The sequence below is a fragment of the Pituophis catenifer genome, unplaced genomic scaffold (genome assembly GCF_029215685.1).
Source record: "Pituophis catenifer annectens isolate HBS135680 unplaced genomic scaffold, rPitCat1.0.hap2 SCAF_6, whole genome shotgun sequence".
Taxonomy (NCBI): domain Eukaryota; kingdom Metazoa; phylum Chordata; class Lepidosauria; order Squamata; family Colubridae; genus Pituophis; species Pituophis catenifer.
The window spans coordinates 43,354,046-43,368,435 of NW_027256886.1; the positions used below are offsets into that span (position 1 = coordinate 43,354,046).

Here is a 14,390-nt window from a genome sequence, read left to right on the forward strand (position 1 = left end):
TTTGTGCATTTCATGTTCTACTCTACACTTTACCCCTACAAGGGGTTAATTAAAAGGTGAATTCTTGACTGATACCAATGATTAATGATTTTTAGCTGATACTATTTATATAATAAAACATATTTTTAGTTATAACAACACATAAAATATTAAACTACAACGAATAGAAACTTAAATCAGAACAGTATCAGTGAACATTCAAATGCTTAGTGGTCCACTGAAGGCTGATTTTTCTTACTTTTTCTTGCAATCCAGCTAGCATTCAGTTTATATAACTAGCGTAGATAATTCTACTATGGATTACTAATGCCTTCTACTGTCTTCTTCCCCAATGTGTGCAGATGGGAGAATCTTCAGCACAAGTGTCTACTGCTATTGGATGGACCACGCCAGATGCTTTCAGCGTGTCGTGATTAATAAATTTAAGATGGGAAAGTTCTGATTGTGAGGCAGTTCAGATTAGGGTTGTAGGCATGGGCTGAAGTCACATTTGCGCAGCGACTTAGGCATTAACTCTTGATTTTCATTCATACAGCTCTTCATTCATGCAGCTCTATAAAATGTACAATAGTTGAAGTGCTAGTTACAGTGTAATCTCAAAGGAGAAGTATTTCAAGTTACTTGTGAAGGGGTTCTGTATAAAGTCTCTGTCTATGAGAGACTAGCAAATAGAAGCAGTTGAAGCTCAAACTGGGCTCTTTGGGTTATGTCAAGCTTGCTGTGTTAAAGGCTTGCTTTTATAATTTGAAACCAAGGAACAATATTTAGCTTGATTCGCTTTGAGACTGCCTGGCTAGCATGATGTGTGTAACTACTGATCTGAGATTGTTACTTGAACAGGAAGTAGATCGCTGTCCACAAGAAGAAAGAAACTTGCGCAGCTTATCTTATCAGAAAACTAGATGGGTGATATACTCTTAACATCATTTATTTATCTCCTTAATTATACTGATTGGTTTTCTAATGTCTTAAACAGAATTTTCCTCACAATTGAGTCATAGTTTAAAATTTATAGCTTCATCCTTGATTGTACCAAAAATTTAAAAGCATATGGTAAGGCTGTCTGTCAGAAATTATAGCATTTCTAATATAATTGTAGAATAACTGTAATTTAAGACATTGTTGCCTTTCTTGGTAATGAAGTACTTGCTGTATTATATGGTTGAGAAGTAGATAATATTGGTCTCTAACCCCTGAAAAAGAGGCTTTTGTTCCACATAGCTGTTTGGGCTATATTATCCCATACCCCAGACCTAGTTTTCTGGCAAGATTCAAACCGTACGAAAATGTGACTTCAGACAGGTCCAAGTTTTTTTAAAGGGCTGTGGTAATGGCTAGTAACTGTACATCCCTTACTGGGTGAAATTAGACATTTGTTTCCTTATATGTTGTATATTTCATGTACCTGTATCAAATGGAGCATCTTAGCAGCTTTTAGCAGTAGTAGACTGTCTGCGCTCTAAGGCTATCATTGTAACATTTTTTTGATTTTATTAATGAAGAACACAAGCGCCTTATGATTAGGAAGCTATGTACTGTGCAACATTATTACAGCCCAGCAAGCTCTTGGATAATAGCTCAGTTAGAGAGCTTTTCCCACAAAGTATGTGTTAGCTTGTTGGACATTTTAGTATCTCAGGTCAATCCCCCTTCTCGTAACGTTCTCCGCTTGGATCTGATCTCCACAGGGTGTCGTAGTCAATCTTCAGCACAGTTCTTAAGTGGAGACCAAGAACCCTGGGCCTTTAGAGGTGGTCTAGCAGGAGAGTTCCAGGTATCAATATGAATTCACAACTGAATGACATTGTCTTTGTTTGAGAAATCTTTTTTTTTTGCACATCGGAGGGCTGGAAGGCTTGGTCTGCCGAAGGCTTTCTGGTTCAAAACCCAAATAGCCTGATAGCTTGTTTTAAAATAATTTTCCTCCCATTTCTACAGTAATATCCCAAGGAGATGCTGCCATTCCCATGCGCATGCGAAGCGCTGCGGCTTTAGTTGTACATTTCACATTGTTTCTTTGCAGGTCGCACAGCGTTTTTATCTGCGCCCGCAATTGCACAATGCGCGCCTGCTTGTCTTCCAGTGAGAACTCCATGAGCAAAGAGATGCTTGCGATGCAGTGTAGTTTAGAACTCTTTCAAAGCAAATATTGGTTGCATACTTGACAAATCAATTGGAAAATCAGTTTTAAAAGTTGGTTTCTTCTGTGTTTGAATTTGCTCATGGATTTTTCAGGGGCTTACTTTCTTCCCCCTCACAGGTGCTCTCTGCGCACAGCCAATTGAGTCAGCACGTTGTTTTGGGTTAGTGTCTCTGGCCAGTTAACCCTCTTCAGACCAAACCTTTCCTCCTGACACATGGCTATCTTATGCTGAGAACATAGATGAGATTTGGCAAGATAATGCTAAAGCAAAAAATGAGTTTAATGTTAAGTGCTGTAACAGTTGTGTATCTTAGACTTCTATTCAGATAAAATGGTCCTTACGTTTGTAAAGCCTGCAAAATCCTATCTTCCTCTGGGGTGCCTGCAATACCAAAAGTTATCTTGGGAGTCTGCAGTGCGCACCCAAGAATGTATTGTCTCTTGCTTCTCACTTACATTAACTTTTTATTTTCACAGCGTTTGCTGCCTATTGAAGGAGCAAATGACCTCTTCTTTCAGCCCCCTCCTCTGACTCCTACTTCCAAAATCTACACCATCAGGCCCTATTTTCCTAAAGATGAGGTAATCTAAATTCTTTTGTGGTCTTATGCAAATTTGATTTTTGAGAGAACATCTTGATCTAGGCAACTGTTTCCTTGTTCAAGAATCTTTTGAATGGCTGAGAAATGTATAGCTTCAATAGGAAAGGTTATTATTGAAGTGAGTTGAAATGATTCACTTCAGGTTCATTGTAACTAACATGCAGTCCTGGCATTATTTATACCAACATTTTCCCAAATTGTAGAATATAGTTAGCTTGATGCTATTGTTTCTAAAAAAATTGTAAGTATTCTAAATACGTTGGCTGATTCCCTTGATAAGACGCCTGAATCAGAGCTTCACACATACCCCTGATACTTTGAAAACTAAGCCTGAACTAATTTTGCATTTTGTAATCTCAAATCAAATCAAAGAAGATGGGAGACTAGTGTTGTAATTAATATCCTTCCAATTCTGTCCAGTGTGTTTCATTACTGAGTGAGGTTTTGAAGAGTAATTTTTTTGATATAAATCCAATTTAATTTATATAACATTCTATTGTCAGAAGTTGCAATATCTGTGAAATATGAACTTACGGAACCATGGTTCTAATAAATGAGCATATTGAAATAGTATGACTCCCAAAGAAAAATAACATGTCACAAAGTTTAAACATAATTTTTATGTATTGTATGTCTTTAGGCATCAGTGTACAAGATTTGTAGAGAAATATACGATGATGGAACTGATCAGCCTTTTCACAGTCAGCCAGATCTAATCGGAGACAAGTATGCATTACTTTGACAGAAATTTTATTGTGTTGGCTATATATTCTATTTGTACAGCATTAGATACCTCTTGCTATAAAAAATGTAATACAATTCATTGTATATTACATTTGTACATTGTGAGATTTTTGTAGTTTTCACAACTATGGTGACATAGGGTTAACTAATTATTGGTCATACATTACAAAATCATGTATCTGACTCTTGAGAAATAGTTATGAAGTTAGAAGAAAACAAATTTATGGACTGTGAATACAATGTAAACATTTCTCCTGAATTTAACAAACTTTGGATGACTTGCAAAGCCTAATACTGCAGTTAACTTAGAGAGGACTATTTACTTCACATTGCTAAACTGAGGTAGGAATATTTAGTCATTATAGGGATGTGTAGAATGTTCCTTGCATGGAGCAACCAGTTTCTGGTGACCTGGATTAAAATTATTTGGTGCAGACATAGACTCCAAATATCCATGTTCCGTTACAAGCATTTTGGGGTTGGGAGGGAAGGATATAGGTAAGGGTGTCAGCTGTGGTTAGATGATAAAGGAAAGTGTTGGGAATTAGGAAGGAGAGTGCAAATTGGTGGGATATACCAACTTAGGTCTTAATTTAAAAAATGAAGATTCATATTAAATAAGTTTGATTTCTGAAATAAAATCATACCAAAAAAAGGTTATTTCATTATTAGGCTAATAGGCTATTTGGCTTAAGTAGGATTATTAGTTTTAGTCACTAACTGAAGCCATTTGAGATTTGTCTCAACTAATAAACTAATAAAATTGTTTATTTTACAATTTTTCAAATCTTCTATCACTAGTCCACCTCTGGGACTTAATACTAGAATGCTGAGATCAACAAAACATTGATACAAAAGGCAGATATTTTAGAAAAATTCACTCTTCAGAAATTTATTTCATGTTACCCTAGTATTATAAATTAGGGGGAAAGAGATTGTTCTGCTATTGATTAGTAGATTTAGCTTTACTGTTTTATTTGTTCTTTCCCTTTTCATGCTCAGTCCAGAATTTCAAGTTTAAGAAATGGCTAGTTCAGGTCTGTTTTCTCCAAATGCTCTTTAAATCCACTTTGGCGTGGATTTTCATGAACTGATATGGCCTCATCTTCTCTTTTTGCCATTACCTCTACAATTCAAAATTTCCTATAAGATATTACCAGATCCTTTAAGTTTTGAATATGCAGTTTCATTAGAAAGCATAACACATACCCTACTGACCTAATGTTTTTACTTTGAAGGTATTGTATAATATGCACAGTTTTTATTGATTTCATTCATTAATTCATATCCTCCAGGTTTTGTTCTCATGCACTATATCAGTGGTTCTGCTTTTCTGTAGATATGTTTTGCAGCTGTTGTCTGTTATTTAATGCAATTTGTGTGATTTGAGTTTTTGTTGCTTTTGGTCTCATTCACTACTCCTTTCCTCTCAGGTTGGTGGGTGGCTTGCTTTCCCTGAGTCCAGATTACTGCTTTGTTCTTGAAGATGAAGATGGCATCTGTGGTTATGCACTCGGTACTGTTGATGTAACCCCTTTCATTAAGAAATGTAAAATTGCCTGGATTCCTTTCATGCAGGAGAAATATAGCAAGCCAAGCGGCGATAAGGAACTATCAGAGGCCGAGGTTAGTCATGCCAGTTTATGTATTATATGAACAAGTAACATGATAAATGTTTCAGTTCTACTTTAGTGGGAACAATTCATGCAGGTCCTGTCCAGTGTTAAATTTTAGACTTACAGAGTTTATAAATGCATATGATAAAAAGTTCCTGTACATAATTTTTCTCTTTGCCTCAAGAAATCTCTATTAATATATATCTTCAGTTCACTGTTTGAAATTGATTTGAAGAGATTGGATTTCATTCTTAAAAATTACCTCGAATTATTGTCTGTCATAGCAACCATTTTTATAGGGATATGTAACATTTTCCACAAATGGAGCAGCTGATTTTGAGTGGCCCAGGCAGAAATAATTCAGCACGAGGGGAAATGGGGAAAAAGCCAAGGGCTGCTGGCTGCAGGGATGTAGGAAGGCACAGGGAAAATGGGAACTCTAGCGGAACACAGTTGGTGCTCAATTTACAACAATTTGTTTAATGACTGTTCGAGGTTACAGTGGCACCGAAAAGAGTGACTTATGACCAGTGTTCATATCTAAAACCGTTGGCAGCATTTCATGGTCGTGTGATCAGAATGTGGGCGCTTGGCAACTGGCATGTATTTATAATAGTTGCACAGTCCTGGGGTCATGCGATCACCATTTGTAACCTTCCCAGCCAGTATCCGACAAGAAAAGTCATTGGGGAAAGCCAGGTTTGCTTAACGTATGACTCACTTAACAACTGCAGTAACTTACTCAACAACTATGGCAAAAAGTCGTACAATGGGACAAAACACACTTAACTGCCCTATTTTTTTTTTTTTTTAATTTGATTTATATGCCGCCCTTCTCCGGAGACTCAGGGCGGCTTACAATGCGTTAAGCAATAGCCTTCATACTTTTGTATATTTATACAAAGTCAGCTTATTGCCCCCACAAACTGGGTCCTCATTTAACCTACCTTAGAAAGGATGGAAGGCTGAGTCAACCTTGAGCCTGGTAAGATTCGAACCTGCAGAAATTGCAGGCAGCTGTGTTAATTACAGGGTGCATTAAACCACTGTACTACCAAGGCTCTGTTTTAACAACATAGATTTGGGTCTCAATTTTGGTCGTAAGTTGAGGACTACCCGTATGCTATGTTGGAATACTAAGAGAAGTGAGTATATGCACCAGCATTGCTCTATTTGTTCCTGAATTTTGTTTTCTCCAGAATCAGAACAATGAAGGCATTCTGAGTTTTGCTGATCTATGGTAGGCCCAAAACAGTTTGATAGAACTTGTTGGTGCAGTTGTATTTAATTATTTAATAGTCAAATACTTTGGGTTCTTTTGCTTGAGCAGATGGCTGGGTTAAAAGACCTCCAAGGTCCTTTTCAACTCTAGTCTAGTCTAGTCTAGTCTAGTCTAGTCTAGTCTAGTCTAGTCTAGTCTAGTCTAGGTCTAGTCTAAGTCTAGTCTAGTCTAGGTCTAGTCTAGTCTAGGTCTAGGTCTAGGTCTAGGTCTAGGTCTAGGTCTAGGTCTAGGCCTAGGCCTAGTCCAGTCTACTCCAGTCCAGTCCAGTCTACTCCAGTCCAGTCCAGTCCAGTCCAGTCTAGTCTAGAACAAATCTATATGGTCATCCATCTGCCTGAACGTGACTTTGGGTGGTTTACTATTAACATTTAAAATAATGTTGCAACCATTCAGACAGGTTTTTTTGTAAGGCAAGATTGCATGATTGTAACATCCACTTAAACATAGTACAACCATTCTTCCCCAAGGTTGCTAGAAGAGCCACATTTTCAGTACCACCAAGTGAAGTTAACCAAGGATGGAGGGCAATCTCACTTCAGGTGGAAATGATGTTCCACTGCAGAAGAGGCATGTTTTTTTTCTGGGGCCCATCTGATAGAACTCTCTTAAGAGACAAGGCCGACAGCATACACCTCCTGTTCGAACCGATGGGATGGGTATATGTGTTCAGGAAGGATGTTCCACAAATGATTCAGAATATGTCAGTAGTATAATACTGTCATTATGCAGTATTGCAAGAGAGCAGACTATGTAATTTGGATCATTTGCATGATTATTCCATGGCAGCTCATGAAAACGTTGCCCATTACATGCAAGGTCTGCTCTATCAAGGTTATGAAAACTTTATAGCTTATGCTTTTTTGTGTGCATACCTATGAGTTGAGTGTTGAACATAGTTTTCAAAGGTTGATGGCAATATTTGTAAAAAGGTCTAGGAATCTCTTGACAAAACCTCTGCCTGACAATTTATCATAATATCCTTTTAAGTTATTAAGACATTTATATTTAGACATCTGTATATGAGTATGATTTAGATTAATCATTTCATTATGAAACAACACCCAACTGCTGCACATATATCTCCTTCCAACAAAATCATAAGAAAAAGAACCACTGAAATTGAGTAATGAGGAAGAATTGAAATCCTCTGGAAAGGAAGTTTGGAATTAGAATGCATAACAAGGATATGGTTAAATAGGCAAAAATAATATTCTTAAGACTTTAACAAAAAGGATTAAGCAATCTTACTAGCAGCAACTGATGTTAAAGGCATCCATATTCCATAACAATGCTGTTTGCAAGCATTTATGTCTTATGCTGCTTGCTTTGTTTTCAACAGTTTTTCCCCCCATTTTTTATAAAGGGAATATAAGATTCCTCCTCCTATCCATTCACAAGTAATTATTCAGAAAAAAAAAACATTCTAAGTATAAATATTTTTAATGGAGAAGCTCCTGCAGTTTTTCTAGTCTTAGCATTTAATTTAAATCATATTAAATCAAATAACGAGAGGGATATCTTAGCATTCATAGCTTTTAGGCAGTATAGCATCTTTTCTATGTGGTTTGTTCAATGTTTTGGCCTAACAAGATGCTATAACAGCCCTTGTTTAGCGGGTGCGCATAATATTTCTAATGTATACTGTTAATAGTAAAAATATATATTTGTATATTACAGAAAATCATGCTAAGCTTTCATGAGGAGCAAGAAGTTCTGCCAGAAACATTCCTTGCCAACTTCCCATCACTGATAAAGATGGATATTCATAAAAAAGTGACAGATCCAAGCGTTGCTAAAAGCATGATGGCCTGTCTACTGTCCTCTCTCAAGGCAAATGGTAAACTGCTGTTGTTGCTTTTCAGATTATTGAGGTATTAAATGCAGTAACATTCTGCATTTCCAAAAAGGTTATAATTTTACACCAGGGGTCCCCAACCGGGCCACGGCCTGTTCAGAACCAAGCCGCACAACCGGTGGGCGAGCACATGGCAGCTTGACCTTGTGCACGAAGCTCCCCTTGCTCGAGCGGCAGCCATCTTGTGTTGGCATGCAAAACTCCCCTCCTGCAAGCAGCAGCCACTTGCGCTCGTGCACTAAGCTCCTTTCATGTGAATGGTGGACACATGTGCCCACCCTTCATACAAATGAAGCTGCACACCCACCTGCCACTCACAAGAAACTATTCCCTCCCACCCACTTAGCTGCCAAGCCAGAAAAGTGGACCTGTGCTTTACACACTTAAATATCAGGTGGGGAATGTAACTAATCAGGAATGTGCAAATCATATTCCTTGCTTATTGATACTTCCAGTACAGAGTAAAGAGGTTAGATTTGTAATCTGGGAGCGATATGTAATATTCATGTTTAAATTATTGTAATGAGTTTCACATGAAACTACTTTCCAAAAATATTTAGAAATAACAATTGTTCCAGAATTCAATACTTCATTTTCTTACTTGATGCTTGCTATCAGTAACATGAGAAAGACTTACTATTGTGTGTCTCTCCATCACATTATCTTAAAATCTATCTTGAAAAGCCTACTAAGCCATCTGCATCTGAGAGTCTGTGAGATCAAGAGAGGGTCGGTGGTTATAACCTTCATGTGAAACGGTGTTCCCAATTTCCTTAAGTATCTTGGTTCAGATGGACTTTAGCTACTTAATTTCCTTTAGAGTTGTAAATACTAAAAGGCACTTGTTAGTAGTATTGGCAGTGAGCTTGTGGAAGATTTGTTCTTATTGACTTTTTGTCATAAACCATTGCAATGGAATAAACTGCATATTATGTTTCCATTCAAAAATACGAACATGGGTTAGTACATTTAATATATAAAAAAAGAAACAAAAAGCCCAAAGAGGCTATCAGGAACATACTCATCATAGCAAATTCAAGGAGTTGGGAGTAAATACAGAAAACCATCAATTGATACAGAAAAGCACCAAAAAGGTTGTGACTCTGCAGGTTGAAATTAATATATCACCTTTGTATGTCTTGAATAGCTTACGTTTCACTTTTCTTTTTCTTTAGCTTCTGAGAAGGCCTAGGTCCATGATTTAACCAAGGTGCATAATCCAGTTACAGCTAGTTTCATATGCCCAAAAAAATTGAACTTTATGTTTTACAGGAAACCCTGAAAAAAGTTCCAGAACAGTTTATAAGAGCTCCAGGCATGCCTGAAGTAACTTTCTGGATGCTAGGCAATTTCATGAAGACTGAAAAGCTGATCATTCTGCTGTGCATGATTGGAACTTGGATCAAACTATAGGACTCCATGTACAATGATCTGTGCTGTTCTCTGTTCAGTCACCAGTCTAGATTCTCTCTGCTTCTACTCTTTTACCAAATGTCTTCCTTTGATTTTATTCATTTGCAAATCTCTCATTTCCTCTTTTTTAGGCTCCCGTGGGGCTTTCTGTGAGGTGAGACCGGATGATAAAAGAATCATGGAATTTTACAGCAAGCTGGGATGCTTTGAAATAGCCAAAATGGAAGGCTTTCCAAAAGATGTTGTTATCCTTGGAAGAAGTTTATAAGGGTTTTTTTTAAGTGAACCTGTTGAGACTGGAGCAAACCAATGGTTGGAGAGTAGTGAGCCTGAGTTTTGTTATTGTCTGCCCTTTCTATGGCAGCAGTCAGCTGGCCTGACAGGAAAGAACCACCCATTACATTCTCCCTTATGCTGCTGAAAACAGTTTGAAGAATGGTTACTGGTCCTCATTTCCTGGTCTTACATGAAGTGCCAAGGGATACTGCATATGAAGTAGCTTCAGGAAAAGATTCACAAGGATTCTCAAGAGAAGGATTGGGGGCTTTTCCATCTCTGCATACCAGCAGAAAGGTCGATTCCTTTGTATCATGAAAAGGGATGCAACACGGAAGTGGGATCCCTGTATAGAGAAACATAGGAAAATGACACAGGTCATTTTATGAAAGATGAACGATAACTCATGGTTGTGTTGGCTGTTTTGCTTATTAGTAAGGAAATGGCCATCACCTCTAAAGAAAATTGATTAAGCTTTGTGCTTTGTAGGGATAAATTGTGCATTTGTCTGTGGCAAAGTCACTCAGTGGCAGAAATGTAAATTTCAGTGTGTAAATATATACATATATAGATATATATATATATATAAACTTGCTGAATGCTGACGCTTTGTGTTGAATTGTTTTTGTAATTTTTTTGCTTTCCAAAGCAAAGTGGTATTTTTTCTGAGACAGCACCTTCAATTTCAAAAAAACAGAGGCTGAGGCTCATATTATTTCTGATCTAGACCGCTATGTTTCATTCCCTTTACTATAATGCCAATTTGAAAGCTTTTAAAAAGTGCTGAACTAGAGGGATCAATCCTTTAGAAAATGAATTTTTAGAAAATGGGTAAATATTGCTTCCTACTAAGAAAATAAAAACTTATTGACAGTCACTTCAGTTGCTCACCTGTACTCAGTGGGTAAATGGAAAAATACTACAACTTCAGCGCCCCATTCTTCCCTGTTCAGTCTCATTAAATCAGGGTCTTCAAGTCATACATATTTGTTACAGACTTCGGGGGAGGGGGCAGGAATAGAAAAAGCACATTTTATATATGATTTAAATGTTACCTAATTTTAATATCACTGCCTGTTCCAAACATTTAAGGTTTTTACTGCAATCTGACGAACTGTATGGAGCTGTAGGAGGGATGATAGATGCACTTCTTTTGTTCTAAGAAGCTGTTAGCCAACATAATGCTTCATTATTTTCATCTACTACAAGAAACTATCTTTTTATATTTCCTTTTGAAACTATTTCAAAAGAAATAGAAATTGAACTGATCCTGTTTTTTTAAAAAACTTCAAAATATCATATACTTTTAAATGGCATTTTACTGCCATTTTAATTTGCACCCATTTCATAGAAGCTAGTGTTTGTACTTAGTTATAATTGCTTATTGACATTTGATTTTCACTGAATGAAAAGCAGAAAATACATTTCATTTGAGGAGCAAAACAATGGACAAAAGGACTTTCATGGGTTTTTTATGCTTTTGAGTGAATACTAAACAGTCATTTCATTTGGTTTTAACTAGGCAGCGTGTGTATATACAGTACAGTAGTTGGATTTATTGCAATTTTGTGGGAAGAGGGCATCTGGATTTTTATACTGTTAACAAATATAAATTTATCACTGTTTAAGTTAATTCTGTGCATCTTGAAAAGTTTGAGTCAGTTGCTTGCTCTGTGTATAAAGCGTAGCACTGTCACAACTTTCAGAGTTACGGTATCAGTTTTCATTGCATACAGTTGGAATGCAATTTTCATGACTGTCTTTCAATCTGCTGTATCTGTAGCAAAACCACAGACTGTAAAATTGTATTTGGAAACCATGTGAAAAATAGAATAAATTGCAAAGTCAATGTAAAGGCATGTTTTGGTATAATGTTAGAGAATGAGGAAAATTAGTGGAGAAAAATAATTTTCCTGTTGTGTTTTATAATTCTCTAATGAATGTATGGTAGCAATGGATAGTTCATATTTTGGCTCCACTGTGCAGGTTTGGATATAGCAAATCTGCCTCTTGTGTTCATTTCTCTTGGGCATACTTTTCTGTAAATGCAGATGGACGTTACTAAAGGCTACTGAAGTAGGTGTTTGTTTGTTCTTATTGAGATTTCACAAATAATATCTTCTAATTTAAAAGAGACTAGTAATTTCGGGTAATAATGGTCCTTTACCACTATATATGATCAAGACCACTGCTGACAGCAGAAGTGTGTAATTTGTACCCCTCCGAAGCCCTAAGAAAAACTCCCAAGGATCCATCAATTAGAAATTTTCAATGTGAGAGAATGGAAAATGAAAGTAATAATGTTATGTTTAATTAATTAAAGTGAATTCTACATATTTCTTCGCTCCAAATAGTATGGATCCTAGTCTACCGATAGGAGAAAATATTGTACTTTAGGATTGAACTGTGGGGTCCTTGGTGCTCTTTGAGCTTGGTTGCTTCCTTGCAGACTTTTAATTACCAAACTAGGTAACATCAGTGCTAGTAGTTATGATATCTAATTTTGTAATGAAATGTCTGCAAGAAAGCAGCAAGCTCAGGGACCCTGGTGGTCAAAACCTAACCGTAACTTTTTATTGAAATTTATATTTTGCCTGATAGTTCTAGATAGCTGAAAGAAAAATTAAGAAAGCTGTGTAGGGACCTGATATTTAATACTAGTCCTATCCTTTTGATTCCATTTTAGTTGATATGTTTTCAAACCGTTGAATTCCATAATTACTAGATAAGGGAGAGAAACAATTTTCATATAACATGTCTGGATTATTTTTTAATTCACCCTAGAATTAAGTATTTTAGCATGATGAATGGAATATTTAATGAATAAATTTTATTGTAGGTTAAATTTCTATTCAGATAGTTGAAATGTGTTACATATGAATTAACATTTGTGATATATCATTTTGGTGCCATTTCTGTCCTGCAATACAGTGGACATCAATTCACTTCGCAATGCAAGTCAGATCATTAGCCTATACTGGTTGGGAATTATGGAAATTATAGCCTTAACACATCCAGATACCTGGCTTAGTCAATTAAGCAAGGACTTCAAAGGCATCAAATTGAAGTTTCATTTGCCTCCTTGTTTGGTTCCCAAGTATGTCATTTGCTCAGTTTTTGAGATTTAGCTCTTTTATATATCATAATTTTTATCTCTCAATTTCATGTTGTTTAAACAGAAAACAATTCTAATATTTTTTTTTGAAAATTGCCTTCTTGGACTTCTAAAAGTTTGGGAATAGTATTAATTAGGTTATGTGAAATTGAAACTGTCATGTCGCTCTTTTGTCATTTTGTCTGATTTTTCTTGTTCTATATTTTTAGTTCTTATTTCTAAGTTTAATAAAATATTTGACTTGGAACTTGGGAATTGAATAGGTATTTCTTACTGGCCCAAGTATTTATCCTTGAATGTCTTCCTTCTGTGCTGCAGGTCTGGACCAAGGAAGATACTAGAAAACTAGATTTAGATCACAATGTAGTAGCAGAAGTGAGACAGTAATTATTGCCTTCGGTTGAGGATTAGTTCAAGCATTTTAAAACATGCTTTTCAGTGTAGGGTAGAAAGTTTAAATGAGCCTGCCTATTAGTCATGATGGTTGTAAAGTTACATCACTGACCTTAATTTTTTAAATTGCTCCAAAATAGCAAATCTCAGGCTCAGTATAGCTACGGCTTTTACAAGATAAGGCCAAAGGTGAACATTATCTTTTTTTCAAATCTACCCAGAAAAAACAAAATATCTTGTCATGATGCTATATGGTAAGTAATTTAATAACTCTTACCTCAAATGTTTTTTCTAAGAAGGGAAATTATTGTCTCAACAGATGATCTTTAGATATGTAAGGTAACACTGAGATAATGTACTCCCTGCTTGAAGCATCTATGGACCATCAAATTCCCCCAAGTTTTGACTAGACCATGTAGTTTAAAATGCAGTTACCGTAGTATATTGTAGGTTATTATTTAGGAACAGTGTATAGGGAGATATCAGTATGTTAACTCTTATTCATACAATAATGTAGACAATGGTTATTTTTGCATTCTGTTTTCTCTAAAATTCTCAGGTACTTTTAATTTTCCTCAGAGAAAGTGCAAAACAAAAGAAAATCCTTTTGGAGCACTTCATCTCTTAATATTTTTTCAAACATTTCCTTATTTCTCTTATTTTTAGAGCATCCTGATCACTGCATGAAAAATGAAAAATAAAAGCATTAGTTACTCTTAGTTTTGTATCATGTGCAGACTTGATCATTATTCCCACAACCTCTTCATCTAGGTCGCTCACAAAATTGATTAGCAAAGAACCCTGTGGAGTCATCTCAATATTATGCCATGGAACTTCTCCCAATCTATTTTTAAGCGAACTATAGGAAAATGAGATTAACTAATGACTAGTTTGCGAAAAGCCCATTGTGGCTTCTGTTAATTGTTGCATCTCTATTCAAATCTGCTTCAG

At 36.2% G+C, this 14,390-nt stretch overlaps 1 protein-coding gene across 1 annotated transcript in view; it reads left to right on the top strand.

Annotated features, from left to right (window-relative positions):
• The window catches only part of OGA (O-GlcNAcase), a 34,268-nt gene extending 20,971 nt beyond the window's left edge, over nucleotides 1-13,297 (top strand). Inside the window, exons 11-16 of the mRNA XM_070944986.1 lie at nucleotides 1,689-1,774; nucleotides 2,621-2,725; nucleotides 3,386-3,471; nucleotides 4,923-5,115; nucleotides 8,065-8,224; nucleotides 9,787-13,297. Of these exons, the coding sequence (XP_070801087.1) occupies nucleotides 1,689-1,774; nucleotides 2,621-2,725; nucleotides 3,386-3,471; nucleotides 4,923-5,115; nucleotides 8,065-8,224; nucleotides 9,787-9,923 (767 nt within the window). The 3' untranslated portion in view covers nucleotides 9,924-13,297. The remainder of the gene's footprint in view (nucleotides 1-1,688; nucleotides 1,775-2,620; nucleotides 2,726-3,385; nucleotides 3,472-4,922; nucleotides 5,116-8,064; nucleotides 8,225-9,786) is intronic.
• Nucleotides 13,298-14,390: the final 1,093 nt, after the last annotated feature.